The sequence below is a fragment of the Penicillium cosmopolitanum genome, assembly GCF_028827165.1.
Source record: "Penicillium cosmopolitanum strain IBT 29677 chromosome Unknown utg000012l:1.0-3308103.0:1.0-3310761.0, whole genome shotgun sequence".
Lineage (NCBI taxonomy): Eukaryota > Fungi > Ascomycota > Eurotiomycetes > Eurotiales > Aspergillaceae > Penicillium > Penicillium cosmopolitanum.
The window spans coordinates 471,295-497,414 of NW_026622682.1; the positions used below are offsets into that span (position 1 = coordinate 471,295).

The 26,120-nt window shown below is 46.3% G+C and overlaps 7 protein-coding genes across 7 annotated transcripts; 3 read left to right on the forward strand and 4 right to left on the reverse strand.

Annotated features, from left to right (window-relative positions):
* Positions 1-1,941: 1,941 nt before the first annotated feature.
* Positions 1,942-3,627, reverse strand: N7509_012949 (uncharacterized protein; the record flags this gene model as incomplete). Its single annotated transcript, XM_056637586.1, has 4 exons — positions 1,942-2,538; positions 2,621-3,197; positions 3,253-3,331; positions 3,477-3,627. 4 exons carry the CDS (start codon positions 3,625-3,627, stop codon positions 1,942-1,944), a joined length of 1,404 nt encoding a protein of 467 aa, XP_056481093.1.
* Positions 3,628-5,952: 2,325 nt separating this feature from the next.
* On the forward strand, positions 5,953-7,535 carry N7509_012950 (uncharacterized protein; the record flags this gene model as incomplete). The annotated part of the gene is made up of 4 exons (XM_056637587.1): positions 5,953-6,217; positions 6,269-6,369; positions 6,419-6,679; positions 6,726-7,535. The coding sequence occupies 4 exons, from the start codon at positions 5,953-5,955 to the stop codon at positions 7,533-7,535; spliced, it is 1,437 nt and encodes a 478-aa protein (XP_056481094.1).
* A 542-nt stretch (positions 7,536-8,077) lies between these two features.
* On the reverse strand, positions 8,078-8,971 carry N7509_012951 (MBL fold metallo-hydrolase; the record flags this gene model as incomplete). The annotated part of the gene is made up of 1 exon (XM_056637588.1): positions 8,078-8,971. The coding sequence occupies one exon, from the start codon at positions 8,969-8,971 to the stop codon at positions 8,078-8,080; it is 894 nt and encodes a 297-aa protein (XP_056481095.1).
* A 2,557-nt stretch (positions 8,972-11,528) lies between these two features.
* On the reverse strand, positions 11,529-13,283 carry N7509_012952 (sugar porter family MFS transporter; the record flags this gene model as incomplete). The annotated part of the gene is made up of 4 exons (XM_056637589.1): positions 11,529-11,907; positions 11,961-12,744; positions 12,803-13,128; positions 13,186-13,283. 4 exons carry the CDS (start codon positions 13,281-13,283, stop codon positions 11,529-11,531), a joined length of 1,587 nt encoding a protein of 528 aa, XP_056481096.1.
* A 1,455-nt stretch (positions 13,284-14,738) lies between these two features.
* On the forward strand, positions 14,739-16,424 carry N7509_012953 (glycoside hydrolase family 32 protein; the record flags this gene model as incomplete). The annotated part of the gene is made up of 3 exons (XM_056637590.1): positions 14,739-15,131; positions 15,206-15,631; positions 15,696-16,424. The coding sequence occupies 3 exons, from the start codon at positions 14,739-14,741 to the stop codon at positions 16,422-16,424; spliced, it is 1,548 nt and encodes a 515-aa protein (XP_056481097.1).
* A 3,379-nt stretch (positions 16,425-19,803) lies between these two features.
* N7509_012954 (bZIP transcription factor) lies at positions 19,804-21,183 on the forward strand (the record flags this gene model as incomplete). Its single annotated transcript, XM_056637591.1, has 2 exons — positions 19,804-19,839; positions 20,008-21,183. The coding sequence occupies 2 exons, from the start codon at positions 19,804-19,806 to the stop codon at positions 21,181-21,183; spliced, it is 1,212 nt and encodes a 403-aa protein (XP_056481098.1).
* Positions 21,184-21,679: 496 nt separating this feature from the next.
* On the reverse strand, positions 21,680-26,032 carry N7509_012955 (uncharacterized protein; the record flags this gene model as incomplete). The annotated part of the gene is made up of 4 exons (XM_056637592.1): positions 21,680-22,058; positions 22,122-22,285; positions 22,345-25,484; positions 25,546-26,032. The coding sequence occupies 4 exons, from the start codon at positions 26,030-26,032 to the stop codon at positions 21,680-21,682; spliced, it is 4,170 nt and encodes a 1,389-aa protein (XP_056481099.1).
* Between the last annotated feature and the right edge of the window lie 88 nt (positions 26,033-26,120).

The following is a 26,120-nucleotide window of genomic DNA, read 5'->3' on the forward strand; positions in this document are numbered from 1 at the left end:
GCTTCCAAAAAGACCCTAAATCCTGGATCTCATGTGATTTTTCCCTTACAACACTCGAGGATTTGGAAATTCGCCGGCGTATTTATTGGGGCTGTTACATTTCAGATAAACTTATCAGCCTTATCCTTGGGAGGCCAGTACACCTTGACTACGATGATGGAGAGGTTGAAAATCTACAAACACAGACGTCAGTAACGCTTCGAAATACGTCGTAATTGACAGGAGCTGATGATCGGTTAGGGATTCACCGACCACGAAACCATGGCGTTCTGTTGGGTTTGATGACGATGAAAAGGGTAATATATCTATGATACCTTATGTCAAAGAACAAATCAAGCTTTCAAGGATCATTGAAAGGATGTTCAGGACCTTGTTCAATTCGCAGTCTGAAATTAATAGCAGCGATCGCCGGCAAATCCTTGACTCTCTGAATATCGAGTTGCATGGATGGCAAGCCCGACTGCCACGTTGGGCTAGCTTCAACAGATGGGATTCCATGGCTTGCCCTTTGAAACCGAGCCTCGCTGCACTCCTGTATGTTGTTGCGTATGAACCTTGGCCCGAATGTCACAAAACTAACAAATGTGCCAGGGTGTTATTCCATAGCGCTCGTATCGCTCTCAATTTCGACCAGGGCTTCTCAGCTAATACAATCGACATCAGCCAGAGATCTCGAGATATCTGTCTTTCCTCCGCTGATGAAATATTTGCGATCGTGCGGAATATACGGTATCAGTACGGACTGAAGTATTCACCCATCGTCCTCATATATGGAGTTGTTCAGGCTACTAGGGCTATGGGGGCTTTTAGGGCTGAAAATGACCACTCTTCACTCGAGACTGCATTGACAGAAATCTCGTCGACATGGCGGCTTGCTGAGCATATGAAGACACGGATATCTACGGGATTTGCAACAAGAGATTGAAAATAAGCAGTAGTCCTATTTATTTGACCATTTCGCCTCAACCCTAGATTTTCAATATTTTACGCCATTTTTGAACATTGATATAACAGTTTTATATTTATTTTGTGTAAAGGTATAGTTTGATCTACCGAGCTACGGCATTCTATGGTATATTGTAATTTTATCCGCCCATGTGAGCTCCCAACATGCCCGCTTTCCAAAGATATACTCATTATCATCCAATGTCTGAAAGGGTCCCTGATACGGAAGAAGGGACATTTCGAAATATTAAGTGCATATAAATCTCAGCATGATGCTACATTCGGGGTCATTAAAGACCCCGCCTGATTACATCAAACGGGTGAGAAGAGCCCGGTGCCCAGATATTAGTAATATCCAAGTGGAATACAACGACGTTTGCCAATTGCTTCGAATCTGACGAATGATCGATTGATAGCCAGAGGGAAAGCATTCTCCCTGGCTAAATCAAACACAATTCCGTTGTATAAATCACCCGATGTGACTTCGTGGCCCCACACTCGATTCAGCGCCCCTGGCCATATCCTTTCAAACAACGGTCGTCCTGACTGCATTCCCGTGTATTTTGGACCTAGAGACTAACTGGCAGGTTTTTAGGTGATTTTACTAATAGGACTTTTAGGGAACCTTGGAATCTTGGAATCCGAAGAAACTCTTTCACTTATTGACTTTAAGAGATACTATATTTTTTCTGACTCGTGGGGGTTCAATTCTGATATTATTCCCGAGGTCATTCATTGGACTACCTTGGCATGAGAACTGGAATGCACGAGGGTAGGTTTTAAATTCCAACCCTACCAAGTTTGAAATTGATATACAGCGGTACATTGGATGTGTCACCGACAGTTTCAACTAAAAGAAATTCGAATGAACTTGAAGGTGAAATAAAATGAAAACGAACTTGTTGCCTGATCTTGCTGTCATCTCCGCCATTTAGTATGCACAGCTATTTTTCGGAGCGCCCATCTCGCTTGCCGAGTGGGTTACCCGGAACCCTTTTAAAGTATGTACAGGTTGGGAGCTCGTCCGCTTCCATCGAATTGAGCGAGGATCTTCTTGTTTTCCCGGCGCAATATCATTTTCATCACAAAGCATAGCACGAATTGAAGTGCACAGAACGCCATGAGAAGCAGCATTGCCTTGGTATAGCGAGGCGCATCCCCAGAATCAAAGAAATACGGACTCCAAATGCTTCCGAATTGCCCAATCACGTTGATCATGGCAGTGGCGCAAGCCTTCTTTTCTGGTGTATCGCTCACTGTGGTTGCCGCCCATCCATAAAGGGTTGCATTAGCCCCAAAGATGCCGCAAATGTACAGAAACGAGGCACAATACCGCGCCGCATGGTTCAGCACTGCGACACTGATGATAAATCCCACGATAGCAACCACAATTGGTAAGCCAATGTGCCATCCTCTTTCACCTTTCCGATCGCTAGACCAAGCCACGAAATAGGACACCACAGCACCGACAATGTACGGAGGCGCGGTGCAGACAAGCGTAATTGTCCGAGAGCCAAGTTCGAAACCCTCAACAATTGTTGGGTAGAAATAGTTGAAACCATAAGCAGTTTGATTCGCACATAGCATCACAGCCTATTATCGAATTAGCAATCATGAAGGACTTTTCAATTGGACTAGCGAGGATAGCTCTGAAATTCAGCCACAAATCACTTACAAAAAGCCAAGTTTTTGGATCCATAGCAGCAAGCTTGAGGCCATGGATAAGAGAATGATTTATGTCCTGGTTGGATATAGCATCTCTCTTCATTCGGTCGATGGATACTCGTCGTTCTGTTTCGTTCAATAGCCATTTTGTGCTTCCTGTCTCTGACTCAACAAAATCGGGAAGAAGGAAAAATGATGCAAGGCCCGCAATTAAGCTTGCTCCGCCTTCTATAATAAATAGCCACCTCCATCCTGGCAGCCCCAAGGCGTTTTCAAGGCCGGCGAAAATTCCTGCTGCTAAAAGGCCCGAGAATGCAGTCGCGAGCACGAGGCCTGAGTATAAAACAGCATATCGAAGAGCCAACTCTTTTTTGGTATACCAGCATGAGAGCAAATAGAATACACCAGGGAAAAATGGCGCTTCACATATACCGAGAAAGAAGCGAATAGCAGCCAGGCCAGCAAAGCTCTGGACTGCGGCCGTCGCTGCTGAGAGACACGACCAGATACAAACCCAAAGTGGAATGTAAAGTGAAGGTCTGACACGAGTGAGAAGCATGTTGCTGGGAACTTGCATCAAAATATAACTAGACACAATGTTAATTGGCTATTCAAAGAGAGGAGTGTACCACAAAATCCTACCCAATGCTCAGAATCGAGACGGCGATATTATAGTCATTATCTTTCAATGCCAAATCGGTTTCGATATCATCCAGTTTGGCTTGTCTTTAGATAGCGGCAATCAGCAAAATATAAGCAACGGTAAGGGGTGGAATATTGACATACGCAATGTTGTTTCTATCCAAATAATTGAGTAAATAGAGAACGAAGATGGTGGGCATCAGCGTCATGTCGAGTTTTCGAACAAGGCTTTTTTTCGTGGGTCGCATAATCCTCTTCAATGAAGTCTGCAACATTCTCATCAACATCATCAGCATTTCCGAACTGTTTGCCATCCAATTTTTGCATGATTTCCTTTTCCTTGCAAGCGATATCAGATTCAAGTCGCGACGCCATTGCAGTTTTGGAGGTCTGGTTTTGCATGGACGAGTGGAAGAAAGTTGGATGTAGACTGAGGCAGCTAGGATTTCCTTCTTATATATTGTACTCCATGGGTTTGATAAATTTCCGGGGTTGTGGGGTAATAAGCCCATTCGCGGGCTTCCATCCCGAACCCCAGCAAATTTAGGAACCTTTTTGGCAGGCCCCACTCCCGGAGCGCCAACTCCGAAATTTTTGCCTCATTCTCGATCGGCACGTAATACGAATGGAAAGGAGAAAACGTTCCAGATACTCAGAAGTTTCCCAATGAGTTTAATGGGTCCTTGGAGTTATCGGCAGTTTTATCAAACTTTTCGAAAAGGAGCAGCCAACTCTATTAAGTTACTGAGATTCGAATGAAGTAATCAAATAAATATATCCCTCTCGTATTTGATGCACACCGGTGGATTTCCCATGTCTACCGTCTTCGTACTCCCTTGGGGGATATACCGGGCACTGGTAGCAATTCTCTCCAGGCTCTCCTTCAACCAAAGGTTTGGCGCTACAATAGTAAGAAAAGTTAAGTCGTAACCACTGCGCAAACATATTTCTCTTAATTTGACAGCATTCACTCTCCCGGCGGTGGGATCAATACTCCAGTCTAGTTCCAAAATTTTGCGCAATTGTGATTGCTTTACGTAAGAGAGCGAATGAAAAAAGCCCGGTATATTGGATAATCATGTTCACTTTATCACGATGGCTACTCAAGCCAGGTTGTATGTGGAAAGATTTCAATAGAGTTGGCTTCGTTAACGATTTGGTCATTACTAGTTACGATACGAGTCAAGATGCCCAAAATTCAAGCCCAACAATAGAATGAATGAAGTTGGTGTATTGGAAGCTGCCAGCATCACCTTGCATCACTTTATATAGGGCAAAGGTTTCAAAGCATTGCCCGCTGGTATGAGGTCTCCCATCTACGAGCCAGAGATACCGTAAAGTGTATGCGCAAATTTACAGATGCAATTGAGATCGACTGCCGTAGTCATGATCCATCAGGTTTAGCGCACACGTGATATCATGCTCAATGGACTTTGTCAAGACCTCTGCCAGCCTAGGGGCGTAATTAAGGTGTAGAAAATACTCGTGAGCCTGGCTCAGACTGCTTCGCGTTCAAGTTTACCATGACAGATTTCTACTATATTACTTCTAGGTAGACTGGGCGTAGAGATTTCAACTGATAGTTGACACTACTAGTAGTTAAGTAGTTAGTGGTGTAGATCAAACGTACTATATATAATTACAAGCAACCTGGTACCTAAACTCTACTCATCCTCTAGGATAGGATGTTTCACATCTATGGTGGGATTGCCGATAGTACTAGTAAATGGATTTCTGGCGGTCTAGATAGAAAATACACGGGAAACTACAACCTTGGAAGTCGACACTATGAGTGGCATCGTATCTTGGAGACTGCAGGGGTGGGGATGCTCAAATACACACAGATCAACGTACGGTGTAGTATACGATGCAATGAAGTAGTAGCGGTTAGACAAAAAGTAATAGCTTGAGGAGAAGAAGAAGGAGGAAGCTGAGATGAACGAATCTAAGTGGATGCCGTAGGCGTAAGGCATCCACGAATGGTAACACCAGTTCGTTACAATACCTGACGGACTTTTGTCACCGAAAGCACGAACGGAACCAGTTGAAGGATTATACAATCAGCTTTAATATATTCTGCGAGACTCCCAAGAAAGTTCGCAGACCTAAGGGCTTATATTGGTCCAGTTTAAGTCCTAGGATCATGCGTGTTGTCTCGTTTGATGGCCTGGGAGAGGCAACACCAAGAACTTCCAGATTTGATTGGTTTGCATGATAGTCAGCCTCTGCAACATTAATGCTAAACTTATTTCGAATACACGACGATTATGTAATCATTTCCATCTCGTTGGTTTGCTTCAGGGTGGCATGTTTGTTGTCCATGAAAGCAAACTTCAATCGCAACTGCGTAATAAAGTGGGTCGGCTTGATGTGACTTTATAATATCAATCACTAACACTGCTGAGATAGGCACTGCAACAATTTCATTCACCGACGAGACAGGAAAAAGGGACACGTATGGCTTACTGGGGTATAAGCCCTGTTGGGTCTGGTTTCCCGCCTGGTTTTGACCCGGCGTGTTTATTTTCCGAAAACAGCTAACTTGCGCGGGTTCCCTATCCAACATAGAACTAGTTATAAGGAAACGGAGATGGATGACTATCAAGCTTACAAGGCTAAGTATCAAATGGGAAGGCTATCACGCTAAAGAAAAAGGCCATGATTCCTCGCTTGGATTTTCCAGTTCTTCGTTCCATCGAAATGACTGAAGAATCTCTTCCAAGCGGTCTAGCTGCCCGGAGCAGTGATCTTAACTATGATTTCCCAGAAACCACCTATCTCTCTTCTCCGGGCGGTACGTCTGAGGTTGCGCTACAGCCACTTCGGGCTAAGAGCGTTCGACATAATGAGAATTTGGATGGTCGAGCCGCGGGACTACGCGAATTTACGCTACCGCCGGTCGATGGAGGCAAAGATGCTTGGCTATGCCTCGTAGGAGGCTTTATGCTCGAGATGATGGTTTGGGGTATGTCATTATACGATATATTAGGGCGAGGCAAATATTAACGAACTCAAGGATTTCCTTATTCCTTCGGAGTCTTTCAGGATTATTATACTACAAATGAACCATTCAGCCACGATGCTTCCACTGTGTCCTTGATAGGCTCATGCGCCTTGGTAGGTGGCAAACCTCAATTCGCGAACTTGTTGACTGACTACATGCTAGGGTATCATGTATCTAGCTTCACCTATAAGTCTTTTTATCCTTCAGCGCTGGCCACATCTCAGCCGCATGAGCTGCATTGTTGGTCTCGTAATTGTACTTATTGGCATTATATCGTCTTCCTTCGCTACCCGTGTTTGGCAGCTGCTCTTGACGCAAGGCATTGTCTACGCCATCGGAGCCTGTATGCTTTATTATCCAGTATTACTTTTCATTGACGAGTGGTTCGTGCGGAAGAAAGGGCTAGCATTTGGGGCCTGTTGGGTAAGCTTTGTCCCTTCCAGCATGAGAGAAATACTGACAAAAATAGGCGGGTAGCGGCGTCGCAGGCGTAATATTCCCAAATGTGGCCAGGCTTGCGCTCTCGCGATTTTCCTTTAGTGTTACCATGTGGGCTTGGGCTGTGATAGTGGCTGTACTTGTGTGTCCTTTCCTACCATTTGTGAAGCCTCGTATTCCAGTGCCCGTTACACAGGCCCGAAGGCCACAAAAGATCAGCTTCAGGTTCTTAAAGTCACAAACATTTCTTATATTTCAACTGGGAAATCTGGTCCAGAGCTTGGGATATTTTGCCCCAACCCTTTACCTGCCCACATATTCTAGACAGGTGTTTAGAGAATCTGGTCTCAAGACAACAGTTGCTCTGACATCCATGAACGCCGGTATGGTGGTTGGGTTCCTGCTAATTGGACATCTTATCGATCGCTGGCACGTCGCAAATGTAATTCTTTTGGCCACAAGTTGCACTGTTTTTGGTGTTGTCGTTCTATGGGGTGTCTCAGTCTCGTTGCCACCCTTGTGCGTGTTTGCTGTTCTTTATGGGACCTTTGCTGGGAGTGCCAGTGCAACGTGGCCTGGGATCGTTCGTGCGGTCAAAGAGAGAGATCAATCGGCTCCAGGGGGACTGCTGCTAGGTCTTTTCACAGCTGTTCGAGGGGTAGGTTCCATAGCATGCGGTCCCATAAGTGAAGGTTTGATCAATGCCAAATGGCCATGGACCGCAGAGTCTTTTGCCACGGCATATGGAACAAACTTTGGGGGGCTTATTGCGTTTACCGGAGTTACAGCTTCATTTGGAGTCGTAGGTTTCGTGGCATGGAAAATGGGTCTGCTTCATTGATTCCATGGATCGTTGCAATTTCAAGATTGCATTCCAGGGTAAATATCGCATAGATAGGTTTGGTTTACAGGACTAGGAAATGATTTCTGGCTTGGAATAGGACTCTAGATTGGCTCCAGTTTGACAGTTTGACCACGCTGCTGTTGATGACACCTGTGACACCGTATGATACAGGATAAAATAGTGTTTTATTCTGCTGCTTCCTTCTCTCTTTCCCGTTCTACTTTCTCTTTTCATCCGCTTTTGTTCATGACTTCATGCCATGATATTTCTCTCATACTTGTGCAAAGTATTGTAGGACTGGAAGACTAGCGAGTGACCGCTATCGACAGTCAGGAGCGGCAATTTGACCTAAACGGGTAAACGAGGCGAACGCTTCGATACACACCTGGAAAGCTGTAGCATTGACTTCAAGTTCCCATCGATTTTTAAATATTCCTCATCGATAGTATTCTTAAATGTGAATTATTCTGTTCCACGATACTACTAAAATACGTTACCTTCGAAAGAAATAATGATGTGGCCCCTCTGGCTCTATAATTTCAATATTCCCCCCTTAGTTCCTCGATGCCCTCATCAATTATGCGCTTTGGTGCCCAAACAATCCACTCAAAATCATTGGATGATGCAGATCCGGGGCCATCATCATAAACCATGACGTCTTGGAAAGGGAGCCTGGCAGCATCAAGTGGCGTGGTTGGCACTTCAGCTCGGAGGATACGAATCATAAAAGTTTGAATCGATAGTAGGAATCGCACAGCATCCGGCGAGGTTGTCGTAACATGAGAGGCAGATATAGCCACGCGTGGCGGTGCCCCAAGCTGCGTGTGATGGCTTGCCAATCGAACGTTTTCCTGTTTTACAAATTCCAACACTTTGTCCAAACTCCTCCACCAACTCAACAAATGACTTCTCTCCTCGAAGAGAATCGGTGCCCGGATCGTCTTTTCCACTTCACATTCTTGCGTATCCGTAGAAGAAGCCTCATAGAAGCTGTCCCCAACGCAAATGAGATGAGAATCTTTATCGTACCAGGTAAGCGAGTCGGGAGTGTGTCCCGGTGTGTGGATAATCGTGATCCCCGTTGGTATTTTCACAGTAGTGCTAGGGGAGTACACGACATCCTGGTAATCTGACGCCCACATTCCAATAGAGTAATATGGACATTCTGTAGCGCGAAAGTTCTTGGCGAGCGAGTGACAGCATATACGCTTCCAAGGGCTTAGATCATCCATGCTATGTGCCGAGGAAAGGACTGTAGTTTGTGGCCCTTTTCTCTGGTCAACGTTCCGGTGTTGCAGGTCCGAGTCGGTAGGGGGTAGTAGACCAAGACCCAGAATATGGTCGAAATGACAGTGCGTGGTGATAACAAGGTAGGGTAACAGGCCACCCGGATTGATTGTATGCTTGAGTGTTGTATAGATATTCCAATACATAGGTGTCTCGGGGTCTCCCGAAACACCATAATCAGCATCCTTGATAGATGTTGCGCAACCAGCATCACTGAGAACTATAACCGAGGCTTTTGAACTGCCGACTTCATTAGCTTCGATTTTTCACACTTTCCACTTCGACCTTGGAGGCAGAAGCTCACCCATCGCTGTTTGGAGCTGAGCATATCTTCGCGAAGATGTTTGGGAATTGGCCATAGTTGTCGTGTTCTCGGAAAATATACATTGATTCATTCAAGCGTCTTACGTGAAATGGGCAAGATGCTGGAACATCTAGATTATATTCAGGCATTGCGAGAATCAAGAAGTGTAGGCGGGGTGCGTAGTGTTGAAGAGAGAGGGGTTGAGAATGGAATACGAACTATTACTACTAGTAGATGACTAACAATTTCAATGGTTAGTTAACGTAATCCACGGCCGAGCTGGCCACACGGCCGAGCTGGCCACCCACCCCCATTGCAAAATTTCAAAATTGATTATCTTAGCCAACACCCATTAATTTAACTAGATAATAGGATTTTTACATGAAGTAATCCTATGCCCTCTCACTCCACATCCACTACAGGTAGGAGGAGCCCTCCTAGCCGGTTGAATCGGCTGATTAGGCAGATCGACCTGTTCATGCAATACTACCTCATCAGCTTCTATAGGCTCATTTAGCTGTTGAACTAGCTGTAGGCCCTCTTCGATCGATAGGCCCTCTTCGCGAGTGATCTGCTTAGTCGAACGAGTACGCTTTTGGCGTTTCTTTTCATTCGCTGCGCGAAGGTTTGTATTATCCTGCGCTAGTAATACAGCGCCATGTAACGATAGATAGGCGCCCTTGATAATCTGATCAAGTATGAGTTTTGACGGTGTAGGCGGGCTATGCGATCGCTGTTTTAGAAGCTCTTTAAGCATAGAAGCTTGCTTTTCTAGCTGAATCGCTGTTCTAGGCGTTTTTGGTGTGAATTGGCTAGATCTGCTGCTTGGTCGGCTTGATGGTGGTGAAGGCGTTCGGAGAGAAATATTAAGCTGCGAAAGCACTCTATCGGCATTAACTGGTACAATACCAGTAGCTGCGAAGCTGCTTTGAATAATATTCGGCTGAAAAGCTTCTACTCTTGCGCGTGGATAGTCTGCAAGAAAATCAAGCTTATCAATGTGATTATAGCCAGTACGGGCTAAATCGCTTACAAAGCGACCGTAGGCACGCTTTAGTACTGCAAAGCACCCAACATTAAGCGGTTGAAGTAAGTGTAACGAATGTAAAGGCATGCAGACTGGTATAATATCATTTTCGGCACAGATTCGATCGAATTAAGGTGTAAGATAGCTACCGTGCCCGTCAAGGATCAATAGCCGAAATCGTCCTCGTACACGTAAATTAGTATATGGAATAAAGATCTTTTGGAGCCAGCGAAGGCCGATTTCATCGGTAGTCCAGCCATTATTCGATACTTTAATTCGCCAATCTCTAGGGAGATTCGACGATTCAAACTAACCAGCAATATAAACCTGGCCTTTGAATATAATACAGGGCGGCAGCGAATAGCCGTCAGCGCATATCGTTTCGATCGCAGTGACCTATTCGCGATTTCCTGGCTGTAGAATTAATCGCCGACCGTAGTATTCTGCTCGTGTAACCACCTTTTGCGATGATATAAGGCCTATCGCGAATCCAGTCTCATCAAAGTTGTAGATATCCTCCGGTTAGATACTGTTCTCATCAATCGCACGTTGCACTGTCAAAAACCACTCTTTTATAGACTTTGGATCCTCGTTAAGAGCGCGCTGATAGTCATATTGCTTTGAAAAGCGCGATCGAAGCTCATCGCGCTGTTTCACAAAGGTTGATACCTAATTAACGCCAACAGTTAATGGGGGGGGTTGTTCCACGCGCTTTAAGAAGAATATTAGCCATCTCTCGTACGGTAGAAGGCCTTGGCGCTGCTCCACGCAAATCCATAGAGATAATCCACTCAGTAAGCGAATCCTCTTTGTATAGAGTTAATTTATAGCCATTTAGGCGTGTATCAGCGCGTGAGACTGTGCCATAGGCACGCGTCTGTAAGGTAGAACGCGGTATAGCATAGAGCTTCGCTGCTGCGCGAATAGATTTGATACGGCCATTTTTTATATCATTAAGGGCTAATAGGATCTTGCCCTCCTGATTGGCCGATTTCTGTGAAGATGCAGTGCGAATTGGTGGCATGGTAGGCGGTTGAATTAGGTAGGGTGGTAGGAAGACGCGATTTTGGATGGGGTGGCCAGCTCGGCCGTGTGGCCAGCTCGGCCGTGGATTACGTATTTGAAAGAGTTGATTGATGCCTCAGGCATCAACTTATACCATAATCGCCCTTCTTCCCGAGGTCGTTGCTGTCTAGGATGGCTTCCCTTTGATGATACTACACTACCTGATCCTTTGATTGGGATCACTTCAAATTTTCAAGTTCTCATATGTTCAAGTTGTTAAAAACCTCTGATATCACGAGGTCCTTAAGGGCCGATATAAATATTAATATGTTCTCTGTCTCCATTCGACATTTCAAAACCACGATGCTTAACTTGTCTCTTCCTTACGCTCATCATGGTGATGACTCTCCGATCCCTTTTGCTCGACAATCTCCATAAATGTCACTGTCGGTTTCCAGCCAACAGAATTGCGCGCACTACTGACTTCGGAGTACAGCTCATCGACTTGTTCCAGGGTAAGTCCCTTGGTCTCGTAGATCATGAAATAAACAAAGCCAATACAGAGAAAGCAGCATCCGAACCAAATGAAGAAAATCTTTGACTGCAGATTTGCATTCCCGGGACCGTAGTTTACCAGATACGGGGTAGAGTAGGCGATAGCCCAGTTCAATAACCAATTAGTGGCCGTGGTTATGGAAAGTGATTTGGCTCGAACCTTCAAAGGGAAGATTTCGCCAGTAACAACCCTATATCCTCAAATTAGCTATTATTCGTGGGAAACGGACTACGACTTTCTTACCAAGCGATAGGTCCCCATGACGCAGCAAAGAAGAAAATGAAAATGCAAATGAAGGCGATTGCGGCTTTCTGTGCCGCGTAGTTGAGCACAATAATGTTGCCAGCGGCATCCTGGGTGGTGGTCGTTGTTCCTAGTACGGCGACGAGCAGCTGCGAAACACACATGCCGATAGCACCTAATAGCAGAACTGGTCGGCGGCCCCATTTATCAATAGCGTAGAGGCCAGGGAGAGTTGAAGCCACGTTGACACAGTTGGTAATCAAGCTGATTACGAACTCGTTCTGGAATCCGGAAGTCTTGAAAAACTGCGTGCCGTAGTAGAAAATGAAATTAATGCCGGTCAATTGCTGCAGTGCTTGGAGACCGCAACCGGTGAGCAACCGCTTTCCAAGGTTTCCTTTGAAACATTCGAGGTAGCTGGGCTGGCCCAATCCCATCTCGTATTTATGGTTGGCTTCGACCTCAGCAAGCTCCCCTCTGACTTCAGGATGATCCTCAGGGAGACGGCGAAGCTTGGCAAGATTCTTAGCAGCTCTTTCATAGTTATCCTTTTTAATCAAGTAGCGAGGAGTCTCGGGCAGAAGTAGCATGCCGATGATCAAGACGATAGCCCAAGCAAACTGGACTGCAATCGGGATACGATAGGAGCCAGTATCATTCCGGCCGTGAGTCGAATTGTTGACCACGGAAGCCAGTAGGAGACCAACGGTAATGGCTAGCTGGTAAGAGCCGACAATAAATCCGCGAATCCATTTTGGTGCGGTCTCGGACTGATATAGCGGAACTGTGAAAGTAATACAAGTCAGTGAAAGGCGATGCACGAGAAGGGGTAAAAAACATACTCAATGCCGAAATCAACCCCACGCCGAAGCCAGCAAAGAATCTACCTGCGAGAAACAGCGGAATCGCAGTAGCAATTGTCTGTAATATGACACCGAAAATAAAAACCCAGCTAGAAGCAATTAGGCCCCATCGACGACCGATTGAGTCTCCCAGAGGAGCGGCACCGAGAGAACCAAAGAATGTTCCGGCGGAGAGAATGGAGACAATGGCAGACGACTGGCTAGAAGTAATATTAAGATGACCGGTAGCATCCCGATAGCCGGTAGAGAAAAGGTCTTGCCAGTGAGGCATGGCAAGAATGCCACTGATGGTGCCTGTGTCATATCTTCGTGAAGATAAACATCAGATGTAATCCATAACCGTTGTAGTTTGAGAAGCTTACCCAAACAAAACGCCACCAAAGGCGACGAAGCCCGAGATGGCAATGGCTGGCCATGATGCGCCAGCCGTCCCCTGAGGATTCTTGAGTAAAATACCCATGGAGCCGGTGGAGAATTGGAGTAAAGTGGACAGGTGAATAACAGAAATCGGATGAAGGAGAAAAAGAAGAAGTCCGAGGAGAGACGCATCTGCGTCTTATACTTCCCGGTTAAGAGAGAGCGATAGATTAGCATCCAATAAACGTATGAGCACCTGGCCAGCTAGAACGATTTTGCCGACGGGCTTCAGCATTGGAGCCAATAACCAAGAAGTCAGACCGAACTAATATAGTGTATATCTGCGAGATATCGCCGAGCACAACCATCGGGCGTTCAATCGGTCTTGAAAGAGTTTCTGTATCGCAGTCCGAGCCAAGTCGGACCAGCCACCGGACCAGCCACGTCCTGCTCAGTACAGCTAAATGTGAAAGGTAGAACATATTTAGACACAACTGGCTAATCCCGGGGCTTTCTTTCCATGCATAGTTCCAGGGTTTAAAAGTACAGAAATGCGGAGATGCGGGGTAGTGGATCCAATCGACGCCAACTAATCGTCCGGGGTGCGATGGGAACTGAATCAGCGGGAAGATGAGAGAACGGCCACATGATGATTCCAGACCGAGCGGTGCAATGTAAATCACGACATTGAGCACATCGGGTTGCCGGTGAAAAACTCCGCGTGTTGTTAAGCCAAGCGGCCTCGGGTATCCGGTTTGCCGCGACCCGCACCCTTATTCACCAATTAGTAGTAGTAGGAGCTTCCATTCTTCCACATCCATCTGCCAACATGTTTTCCTCCGATCTCATTTCCCTATTACTAGTCATCTCTAGTCATCGCGTATTAGGTGTGACTCGGGTATATCCTGGATGTGAACCCCCTTAAACTCACACTAGCCTCAACGTTAACAAACGCGGGGTTTTTGACGCCTAGAAAGATCATCCGAGGCTGTCCCGAGATATGCCCGTCCTAAGCGAATATCTAGCAGTACGATAGGAACGGTCGGTTACATAGCACTGATTAATAATCTAGTGATTTTGATGACAAGATACAATGTTATCATGCATCGAGATATACATAGTCATGCAGAGAAGTCTTAGGAATCCACAAAGTATCTTTTCCAGAACTAGCCCCTTTTTGAGACTTACGGTCCGAAGAAACTCCTAATCCCCAGGACCCCGAGATTAATTCTTTGGAAAACTGAAATGTCATCCCCACCATTTGACATTTTCTGGGTATTTAGGTTTGAGTTTCTCCGAAGAAGGCCCAGAGCGACGGCCTCCGTGCGTCGCGTAACTGAACGTTTGCTCGATGTACCAAGATGTTGACGACCTTTAACGCATGAGAAACAGAACATCAATTGTCCCCAGTTGTGTCCCCCATGGGGAACTTGGAATCTGGAGAATGTGTGGTGCCTGAGGGCCTGGAGCGATGGGCTCATATAAAAATGCCCGTGTCGTCCTGAAATCTTCAGTGCTTACTATATCCAATCCATAGTGAATCCTCAGCCGTCGCACGATGGTTCATCTCACCGTCGCCCTTGTGGCCCCTCTTTTGGCGGCCATTGCAAATGCTTTCAACTATGACCAGCCCTACCGTGGCCAATATCATTTCTCGCCCAAGGAACATTGGATGAATGACCCCAATGGTCTCTTGTATCATGATGAGACCTACCATTTGTTCTTTCAGTACAACCCTGGCGGTATTCAGTGGGGCAACATGTCCTGGGGCCATGCCACCAGCAAGGACCTCACCCACTGGGAGGAGCAGCCCATTGCCCTCCTAGCTCGGGGATATGGTGGCAACGTCACCGAGATGTACTTCAGTGGAAGTGCGGTCGTCGATGTGGATAACACCAGTGGCTTTGGAAAAGATGGCAAGACCCCTTTGGTTGCCATGTACACGTCCTACGTCAGTACATCATACCAGCAAATCATTATCTAAAGTGGGAGTGGCAAGATTACTGATTCACTTTCTCCCTACAGTACCCTGTTGCGCAGACCCTACCGAGTGGAAAGTACATTCAGGAGAATCAACAGGCCCAGTCCATCGCATACAGTCTTGACCAAGGTATCTCCTGGACGACGTACGATGCCGCAAACCCAGTCATCTACCAACCTCCCACCCCATACCAAGATCAGTACCAAAACTTCCGTGACCCCTTCGTGTTCTGGCATGAGGAATCGCGAAAATGGGTCGTCGTGACTTCTCTGGCCGCATTGCACAAGCTCGCAATCTACACTTCTGAAAATCTCAAGGACTGGAAGCTGGCGAGTGAATTCGGTCCTTACAACGCCCAAGGCGGCGTTTGGGAGTGCCCTGGCCTATTCCAGCTTCCCCTTGATAAAGGGAAATCCATGAAGTGGGTCATCACGAGCGGAATAAACCCTGGTGGTCCCCGGGCACAGTTGGTTCTGGAACCCAGTACTTCGTGGGCGAATTCGACGGGGCCACCTTCACACCTGATGACGATAGCGTGTATCCCGGAAATGCAACTGCCAACTGGATGGACTGGGGCCGGACTTCTATGCGTCGGCTGGTTACAATGGCCTCGCTGCTCACGACTTCGTCCAAATTGGATGGATGAACAATTGGCAGTACGGAACGAACATCCCCACCACTCCCTGGCGCAGCGCGATGTCTATCCCTCGACACCTGTCCCTCAAGACCATTGGTTCTAAAGCCCTTCTCATTCAGCAGCCTCAGGAAGCCTGGTCTTCCATTGTGAAAAAGCATCCCGCCTACTCGCACACATATAAAAGTATCCCGCAAGGCTCCGTTAACGTGGGAACTACAGGAGAGACAATCAAACTTGACTTGAGCTTCTCTGCTGCTTCGACGGCTTCAAAGTTCGCCATCGCCGTTCGAGCCTCCGCAGATTTCACCGAGCAGACGCTTGTTGGGTACGACTTTGTTAATAAAGAGGTCTTCATTGATCGCACCCAGTCTGGAGATGTGTCGTTTGACACAACTTTCGCGAGCGTCTACCGCGGGCCCCTCGCGCCTGGTAATAATGACATGGTCAAGTTGACCATCTTTGTTGATCGGTCTAGTGTGGAAGTCTTCGGCGGCCAAGGTGAGACTACCCTGACGGCTCAAATATTTCCAAACAGTGACGCGCTTCACGCCCGGCTGGTGTCAACTGGGGGAGCTACTAAAAGGGTTGATCTCAATGTCTACAATGTCGCTTCGGCTTGGATCTAGTAGCGCTGACAAACTTGGACATGTTAATTTGTCAAAGGAAACTATGGTACACTTCGAAACTAGAGATTTACTATATTTTACCTAGAAAGGACAATAAATCTCTCCGATTGCCATTGGCATTGATTATCACAGTGTCAAAAAGAACGTATCCCACTTTTCCAAGATTTGCATAGAAAATGTTTAACGCCTTAATGATAGGGTGTGGTTATCGTAACGTACATTTTGTCTAAATAAATGTCCGCCTCTTAGAGATTCCCACTGCACAAAGGAAATGAGAAGTCTCACTCTGCAATGCCGAAAGCATTCTTTCAAAAAAAAAAGGGCCAGTGAACCTCACGAGCTCACTTCCCCGAGGGCCTCCACCCCCGTACTACCTTCTACGCATCTTAAAGGTTTCTCATAGACCCAAACATCTGTTTCCTCCGTAGAGCAGTTTTGCGTCCTTCCCTTGTATTAGCAATGAAGAGCCAATATACAGTGCATATCCGTAGAATCGACTACAGAAACTGCTGTAGTAAATAATGCGTCGAGTCCCTTTATTAGGGTGGATATTGAATCTCTGACTCGGATATCAACTAGTCTGTAAATTTATCGCTAGGTGTGGAGCTTTGTTTTGTCGCCTTTTGTATCAAGTAGCGTGATTGTAATGACCGGTAGATAAACTCTTTCAAACATTTTTGGCAAGGGAGGTATACCAAAAAGACTCGTTGCTATCTCACTCCTGAATTTCCCCCAGGCCCCCAGCTGCTCAGACTTGAGGGAATGATCCTGTTTATTAATCAATCCCGACCAAGCGAAATTTCAGGGGTAAAGTGATTACAATCGCATCCAAAAGAAACAAAGCAGGATTATCTCGAGAAGAAATTAGATTAATAATCTGGTATGCATTAAGCCCTTACTAAGTTTATCTATAGAGGTTCAGATCACTTGGCTGAACGCATCAAGCTCCGAATTCGGAGAGGCATACGAAGGGTTGGTTTTATGAAGATGTTACCGACATGAATTGTGCCATACGGAGGAATACCCTTGGTAGATATGTTTCAACACTACAAATGGTTTTAATAAAATCTCCTTCTTGGGCACAGATTTCAATCATCTCGATTAAAGGCCTGTTATTCATGGTCAACGTCTATCGGCTATTATAAGTACAATACTGTCGATATTTGTGTCCGCGAATTTGAGAAACAACCAAACAACCCTTGCAGAGGTTTAATTAGCCTGTAAATAATTTTGAACACGGGACTGGTCACCTAATACTTCTATCAAACTACACTGCTCTTCATTCAGGCGTGATTCTATGTCACATTTTCTAAATTAGTTGCGCATCAGTCTACGGGGACTGCGTTTGAGGTTTGGATGTTTTCACCTGCGGGTTATAACTGAAAGTTTTGCCGGGGTGATTTAGGATGGACCTGTATTATTTGATGATAGTGAAGGAAATGTGTGGGCGTCAATCCAGCAATGGGCTCAATAAGTCCAGGGATTAACACAAATTCTTGAGTGCCTATTAGTTTAAAAGAGCAATCCTGTTTGAAGCGGACGTTGAGAAGCCATTGGTGTAACATGGTGGAACCACTAAGTCTTGATACCGCATTCGTATGATTGACATCATTCGGCATGATAAATAATCACCCCTCAAACGAGGTTTTGGCATCAGCAACCGTTCGAAGGTGGAGAGCTGAAAACAAATAAGAAAACCCATCAACTTGATTGATCTGTCAATCCCACTGGAGAAGGGTTTTTCCCACGCATAGCAGGAGATGCAACTTTCTATGTTGAGCTCTCATTGTACGATGGCATTCAATATCCCCTGGTATCGTTTGACACGCATTGTCCAGGCATCTTTGGCAATCGCCGTTTTTGGGACCTTATCATATAGTTTGTGAACCTCCTAAATTTACTACTGGAATGAGATAATTCTTACTTTTAACAGTACTATGCACCTTATCGTTCACCAATTCATCGTTGTATATTTTTGGTGTTGCAATTTGGACCTCCAGCCTTGCAGCTCCTTACCTTGCTCTGGCCCCAGTTCACTTTCTTCAGTTTGAGCGTCAATTTGCGATTCCAACAGTCGAGGCCCTTTCAACGTTTCTCTGGCTGACAGTGCTTCTTTTGCAAGCCCACACTCTCTCTTCCCCAGCCAAATATATTTCAAACCACATAATATCAACTCGGTGTATTATCACATTGGCAGCAATCGAATGGTATGTGCTGGAAGTTAGTAGCATGATCGATGTCAATTCACTTATCGACTTGAGATATTTGCTTGAAACATCGATTACTTACCTTAATTGTCTTTAGTGCATTATTCTTTCTTACGACGTATAACTCACTCGTCGTCGCTGTACGGAGACGCTATATCATTGATTACTTCGCCGTCTCATCATACTATTGAAAGCTTGTCGAGATAATATATTAGTGACATCCGTTGTCTTTGATGCGATTGAATTAGTTGCCGTCCAGCTTCGGCACACTGGAGCTGCTTTAGGCAATAGCATGGGTGCATGATAGATAATCGCTTCATTGAAACTCATATGAAAATCTATGGAGGCCAATATTCCGTTTCCAGAGCCGGGCTTGTATGGATTAATCGATGTCAGTTGATGAATCAACTTATCACAGTGTCTCCATTTTACTAGCTCTTTTGTTTCGACAGCATTAAAATTTCTTTGGTAGCGAATTCAGCTAATGAACCCGCGGTTGATCAAAGACGAGATTGTTCCATTTTTTAGCATCACAACCTTGTATATATTGATGTCAACAGACATTTATTATCTTCCTCGGTTTTGGATGCTGCTTGCAGCTATCGTATTGTAGCAATTATCTCGAAGTCTTTCTCAGGTGGTGATCATGACGCTTCAATTATATAATATCTCAGTGACAAGAAGAGAATCTGAAGCCTGCGGAGCGAACAGGCTGCGAAACTATGATATTCTGATGGGTTGGTAGGGCCTGTTATATATGAGTAGTTATTATCGCTCACCCAGTTCAGTCATTTGAAGAGTAGCCAGAGCTCTCTAATTGAAATACTAGTATTCCACAGGCTCAGTTGACCTTTCAGAGGAATACTAGTATTTTTATGCATTGCCATGAGCCCCCGACACACCGTCCATCCCCACTCGGGTATATTTTCACCATTAGCACCTCGATTTCAAACTGACAGCCTGGGCTGTATTTTGCCCCACTGGCTGTGAATATGTGCAACTGCTGATGAAAAGGCTCTTTCCGGCTCTAATTGATCGTATGCTACTTGAGATACGCCCAAAAGATGTGTTCAGGTCTCGGGATCTCTGGTATTATGGGTTCAAATTTAGTGATTATTAAACATTTGCGCTTATCCGGGATGATTAATAAGTCCATCACTGCCACTCCCTCAATGGACTATGCCTTCAGCGGCTGCTATGAATTTCTGGTTAAGTTGTTGTCATTCAAGTTTCTATCTTCATTCTAAATCCTCGGAAGAATGGCGAACGCGACGAGTCGGCAAAGAGGACGTCCTCGGAAAACTGCGAATATAGAGGAACCCCAAGATGTCAGTAGGACTCCATAACCAAATTTACGCAGTACTTATTCCATTTAGCGACGCCGCGAGCAGTTGCGTTCTGCGCAGCAGACGTATCGCAAGCGGAAAGATAAAAGCATCGATACACTGCGTAGTCGTGTGTACCAGCTGGAAGATGGCGTTGAGCAGATCAGCCACTCATTTCTAGCTTTCAGCAGTCTCCTCTTGGAAACGAACATCGCGAAACGTGACTCTCGTGTCACGCTGAGCCTCCGAGAACTAGTTCAGCAATGCCTGGCACTTGCCAAGACGGAATGTGACGAGCTCGAACAACGTGCTCACCCTAATCCTGCTCTCACCAAGAACGCTATCGCAAGAAATTCGATGCAAAGTGACAACTGCGTGAACGCTCTGGAGAATGTTGGAAACACCACCACGCAACACCAGAGCCCTATGGAACAGTCCCAACCACAATTACTAAATGAACAACAATCGTTATCGCCATTTCAATTAACCTTTTCATCCAACACGGCTATGGCGACCTCCATCTCTCACTCTTACCCTGCAATACACTGTTTATCCAACCCTATGCCAAACCCCTTGCCCACAAGCATAGGTAACGATGAATCTAGAACATTTTCACACTTCCTAATTAGAGTGTGCTGTCAAAGCGGATACCAACTTCTTGTAAACGCTCCAAAAAACATGAAGGTTCAAGAAATCTTTGGAACTTTTCTTTCTTCAACGGAGCGAAACGCCTTCATTTCGATTTTTTGTCAGGGACTTCAAGACCACAACGACGGCTTAGTCAATCAAATGGCTACCGTTTTGGCCCCACTCCAGTTAAGAGGAAGTAACTATACTTCTGAAGAACTCACAGCGTTCTATACGGGGTCGAACTCTGCGGCTATGATGCAGCTGGATGGATTAATGGATGCCAATGGTGTGCAGGACATGCTTTTTAGGAGGGGCTTTTACATCAAAGATATTGCCGTGCCGTCATCTAGTTCGAGCCTTAACTCGACACTCGACGTAGCTACTTTTGTCAAATGTGAGTTGCTTGTTAAACAAGATACTTGGAAATTTACTGATATTGGGATGAACAATAAAGTACTCGCCATTCGATGTATCTGTTTCGGATCTGGGCCTGTGTTTAAAAGGGAGAACGTTGAGAATTCATTGCGCCTCGCAATGTCTAATGATCCCATCCAAGTTGTCTCCGATTCTTTTCTGCCGGATCTCGAGGGTAGTTGACTTCGGTATCAGTAGTTCGTTATTGGGTCCATTTTACCTATTTTATTGACGGAGATGTGATTGATACGTCAGAATTCATGAGCCTGGGTCAGCTTTGTTTATGATGACTGACCGTATTGGATGACAATTCCATGGTGTTTTCTGCTCAAGCCTCTAAAATGCGAACAGTAATTTCTTTCATCGGTTCAATTCGCAACATAGCAACTCTATGAGGTTAATTTATACAAGCCCAATGTTTTTTTCTTTCATTTTTTCTTTTAAGTTTTGTGCTATGAAAAAAAGGAACTTGAATGGCTGAACATTAGCTATATCTACAGCACTAGCACTGTATCTCTATATTTTAACCCATTCTATACTACTCGTAGCCACTTAAAAACTGCACTGCCAAACGACTATCAACAACAACCCCCCCCCGGGGGGGGGGCATTCGGACCTGAGCGAAAGCGAAATAAGTGCAATCTGGAGAGCCGAAAAGAAAGAGAAATTTGTCCCTCGTTTAATCCTCGGCCTTTTTCGTGGCCTTGGTCCGAAGCTTCATCATGAGGAACACGAGCCCATAGATGCCGACAACAAACACAACGACAATACCCGCATTTCTCCATCCGTAGTATTCTTGTTTCAGGTTTAGCGTACGGAGGTAATCCCCACCAGTAGTATACTGGCAAACGCGGCATCCGAGAGTATCATCTGGGTTCAAAAGATTCGTACCCATTCCCATGCCACGTTGGTAAGCGTTGAGATATTCACCACAAGTTTGGTTAGGAGCCGGATCAAACACAGCTAGCTCCTCGGGCTTGCAGTGCACGGGCTTATCCCAAGCAGTGAATACGAGCAGGGAACTCATGAGGTAGTTGAAGGGGTCGAGGTAATACATCCTAAAGAACGGGCGTCAGAATCCGTTCAACTGCATTATAGAGGGTCATGCGGTGATGCCTTACCAGTATCGCCAAAAGGCGACAATTTGACTATAGGGAATCATCACGCCACAGAAAGAGACAAGAGTGGTGATCACTAGCGGGTTGACCAGAGACGCAAACACGGCGTTCGGTGTGTAGGCGGCAATCATCTGTCCAATGGCGGTGTAAAGACACTCGTACATCACCTGAGATAGTGTTAGCTGTTGCGCGCAAAGAATACCGGGAGGTAAATGGGCGAACTTACTGCAACGAAAAAGACGCTGCCAGCGTGCTCAGCAGAAGTGGGAAGGCCACTGGTAAAGTACCAGCAAACATAATACAGCAGCGCGCATACCAGCAAGTAAGGAAACTCCGAGACTATAAGGCCTGTCACGAAGGGAGCCCAGTGGTACATCTTGCTTTTCTTCTCTCGCGCCTCGAAAATGTCTCGGCGGTCAATAAAGAGCGGCTGCAGTTGCGAGATCACACCCGGCGCGACAAAGATGAAGTTGAACACAGTGAAAAGATTCTGTTGCAGATCCGTAAGTGAGTCCCCAATCTTCCAGAACGTAAACCCATTCAGCAGCGCTAGACTGATATGCATCGCAAATTTGTTATTGAGATATTCGGTGTTCCGGAAAAGAGAGACATTCATGCGATGTGTTACAATCTTTGTTTGCGTCCAGAGCGAAGTAGCGAATTCATGCGGATCAGTGTTTTCTGCTGTAGGTCGAGTTGCAGCTTCGGAAACCATAGTATCCAGTTCCTTGGAGAGGTTGTCGTGTTCCGGGGAGTCTATCCAGACCTGGTTCCAATCAAGACTGTCCTTTGCCGACACCACATCAATGATGTATTCAGCCGGATTGACTTCAGGTGGGCAAATTGCGCCGTGGCGACCAAAGTATTCCTTAACTGTGTTTGCATTCTGGCCAATGTCCCCAAAGTATACAGTTTTGCCGCCAGCTGCCAGCAATAAAAGCTTATCAAATTGCGCAAATAAGAGTGCCGATGGTTGATGGATTGTGACGAGGATTGCTTGGCCAGCCTCTGCAAGCTTCCGAAGGAAGCGGACAGTATTATACGCAGCTTGGCCATCAAGCCCTGACGTGGGCTCATCAAGGAAAATTAGGATACTAGGCTTTGCCACCAGTTCAACACCAATGGTAAGACGCTTCCGTTGCTCTACTGAAAGGCCAGCACCTGGTCTACCAATGAGGGTATGTTCCAGGTCGTTCAGTTCCAGAAGATCAACAATAGTATCGACGTATCGCAACTTTGCTTCGGTGGATGTGTCGCGAGATTGGCGCAAGAGCGCTGAGAACTCGAGAGCCTCACGCACAGTCGCATATGGCTCGTGAATATCAAGTTGTTCAACGTAACCAGCTGAGCGTTGGAATGAAATGGGAAGCGGACGCCCATCGACTAAGACAGATCCGTGAATAGTGCCCGAGGTTTTGCGTTGCGCGAGGACGTCCAGCAAAGTTGTTTTGCCAGCACCAGAGGAACCCATTAAAGCCCCAAGCATACCAGGTTTAACAAAGCCTTGAACGTTATTCAGAAGGACGCGGTCACCATCGGGTGTTTTGACGGAATAGGTTAGGTTTTTCCAGGTGAAGATGCTTTTGTTACGGAGGAGGTCATTTCCGAGGCTTGCTCCCGAATCATCAGATCTCGTGCTCACAGATTTCTCCGTGGGTTGCGCCTCCTCATCTCTGGGTTTCAAGAGATGATTTGATCTTTGCTGTAGCTCTCGCGGGATCAAGAGCTTGCGGCCTCCTTCACCAAGTAGCTTCCACCTGGAGGTAAAGAATATGGTTAGTGCGACAAAAAGCACCCACCAGGCACAGTTAATTCCAAAGTTTCGCCATATGTGACTGTGGTTAAACGACATGGCTGCGAGATATTCATCACCAGTCAGGCTCGTTGAACCAGGCATCGCACCGACTACACCAGCACATGATTGTCCTCCTTCACCCATGTAGCCAGGACCAGTCGGAATAAGGTTAGGGCCATAGCACTGAATGACCTGGTCATGGAATTCATTACCAAGAAGAGCTTCAAATCCGTAGGCCATGGGATTTATCCAAAATATCCATACAAACCATGGATGCATAACAGGCTTGATAATCATATATCCCATATAGACAAAAAGCGCGACAATGGAAAGACCGGAGACTTTAGTTGCAGCGTCAAAGGTAGGGAATGCGGCACCAATTAGGCGGAAAAACGCTGTCATAGACATAGCAGTCATAAAGTTGGTTACCAAATAGGTGAAGAAAGCTCCTGCTGTAGCCTTGAGGCCCACCATGAAATAGAGAACAAGGCCAAAATGCGTGACCTGGAACAAGAGGATGGGAAAATCGGCAGCAATCTGGGCGATGCAGATGGCTGCTGGATGATACAGTGCGAAAGCACGGTGCTTGGCGAGGATAGGTCGGCCTGTGAACGAGTCGGTAACTTCCGATAGGGCAATGAGGGCATTGTACAGAATGGAGAAGAACAAGGCGCCGCCCTTGAGGAAAAGCCCGACGGAATTATCAGGCGCTGAGTAGAAGAGAGAACCGCCAAGGAGTGCCTGGATCACTGTGGCGCCTTGCTTCATGAGGAGAGTCGCCTTGTCACTCCACAACAACTGGTATTGCCGGATTACAGCAGCAATGACTTGAGTGACGAAACTAGTAGTGACGGGAGACTTGTCGGACACGCCCCTGTGCTTTTCACGGGCAACCATTTCTTTAAACACGGTTGTGTTGTCAGCCGCTTCTCTGCTTTCAGGGTAAACCTGGGACTCCTCCAGCATCCTAGGCTTAATTTGGGACTTTTCATATGCAGCGCGGATCTCGTTGGCAGTGTGTGGGAAATTGGCTTCATATCCGGGGGCAATGACGCGCTCAGTGGGAACTGTCACACCCGTCAAGAAATCTCCTCGGTTGGAGCCCGGATCTAGCATAAAACCTAGACCTTCCATGAAGGGAACAGCATCTTTCTGAGGCCCATAGAATATTTGCTTTCCCTCATCGAGAAGCAGAACCTTATCAAAATGGTCGTAGATGCCGTTTCCTGCCTGATAGAGTGTGACAATTGTACTTAACCCCAGGATATCGGTCATCACCCTGATCGCTTTGATCCATTCAAGAGCTGTGCTGGCGTCAAGGCCCCTGGTCGAGTTATCCCAGCAAAAGACGCTAGCACGCGTAGTGAGACACTCCAGAATTGAAACACGCTTCCTCTCTCCTCCCGAAACGCCCCGGATAAAGGCATCGCCGACCTTAGTCCGTGCGGTATGAGAGATCCCGACCGAACGCAGAAGAAAATCCTTATAGGACTGGACATATTCTTCGTGAGTCACGACTCCTGGTGGCAGCTCGTAGGGGGTCTTCATGCGAGCAGCAAAGTCAATCGTGTCTTCAACGCTCAGGGTTGGAAAAAAAAATCTCTTCCTCGGTGTTCATGACGATCTGGCCACGGTACTGCTTGGCTTCCACAGCGGACATGTTGCCATATCTGACGTCTCCGGTGACTTCTTCGTAGCCGAGGCGGTTGTTTGAGAGTACGTTCAGGAGCGAAGTACAACCCGCTCCAGGTCGCCCTAGAACAAGCAACATCTCCCCTGGCTTGACGCATCCGAACGAATTGTCAATGATGGTCTTGGACTTGCTTCCTTTGTCACTCCGATGGAAATTGAAAAGCTGTGAGACGACGTTCTCATTGAACGTGGCATCACCACCAGCACCTGTGACTGTGACATTGTCCCAGGACACACCGAGCATTTTGGGCTTCTCTCCACCGGCTTCATCTCGTTCCTGGATCTCGCGCAATTCGGAACCCATATGCCATGGCTTTTGAGCACGATAGATCGATTTATCTGCCCTATCCTTCTTGACATCCGATGTTTTTAGACTGTCGTCGGAAATTGCGGACTCTGCATCCATGCTTGATGCACCAGAGGCCATATTGGGAGCAGGCGAGAGTCGCAAAGGTTTGGGCGTTGTGAATTATTCTGAAAGGTAATAAATTGCGGATGATAAGTCAATGTATATC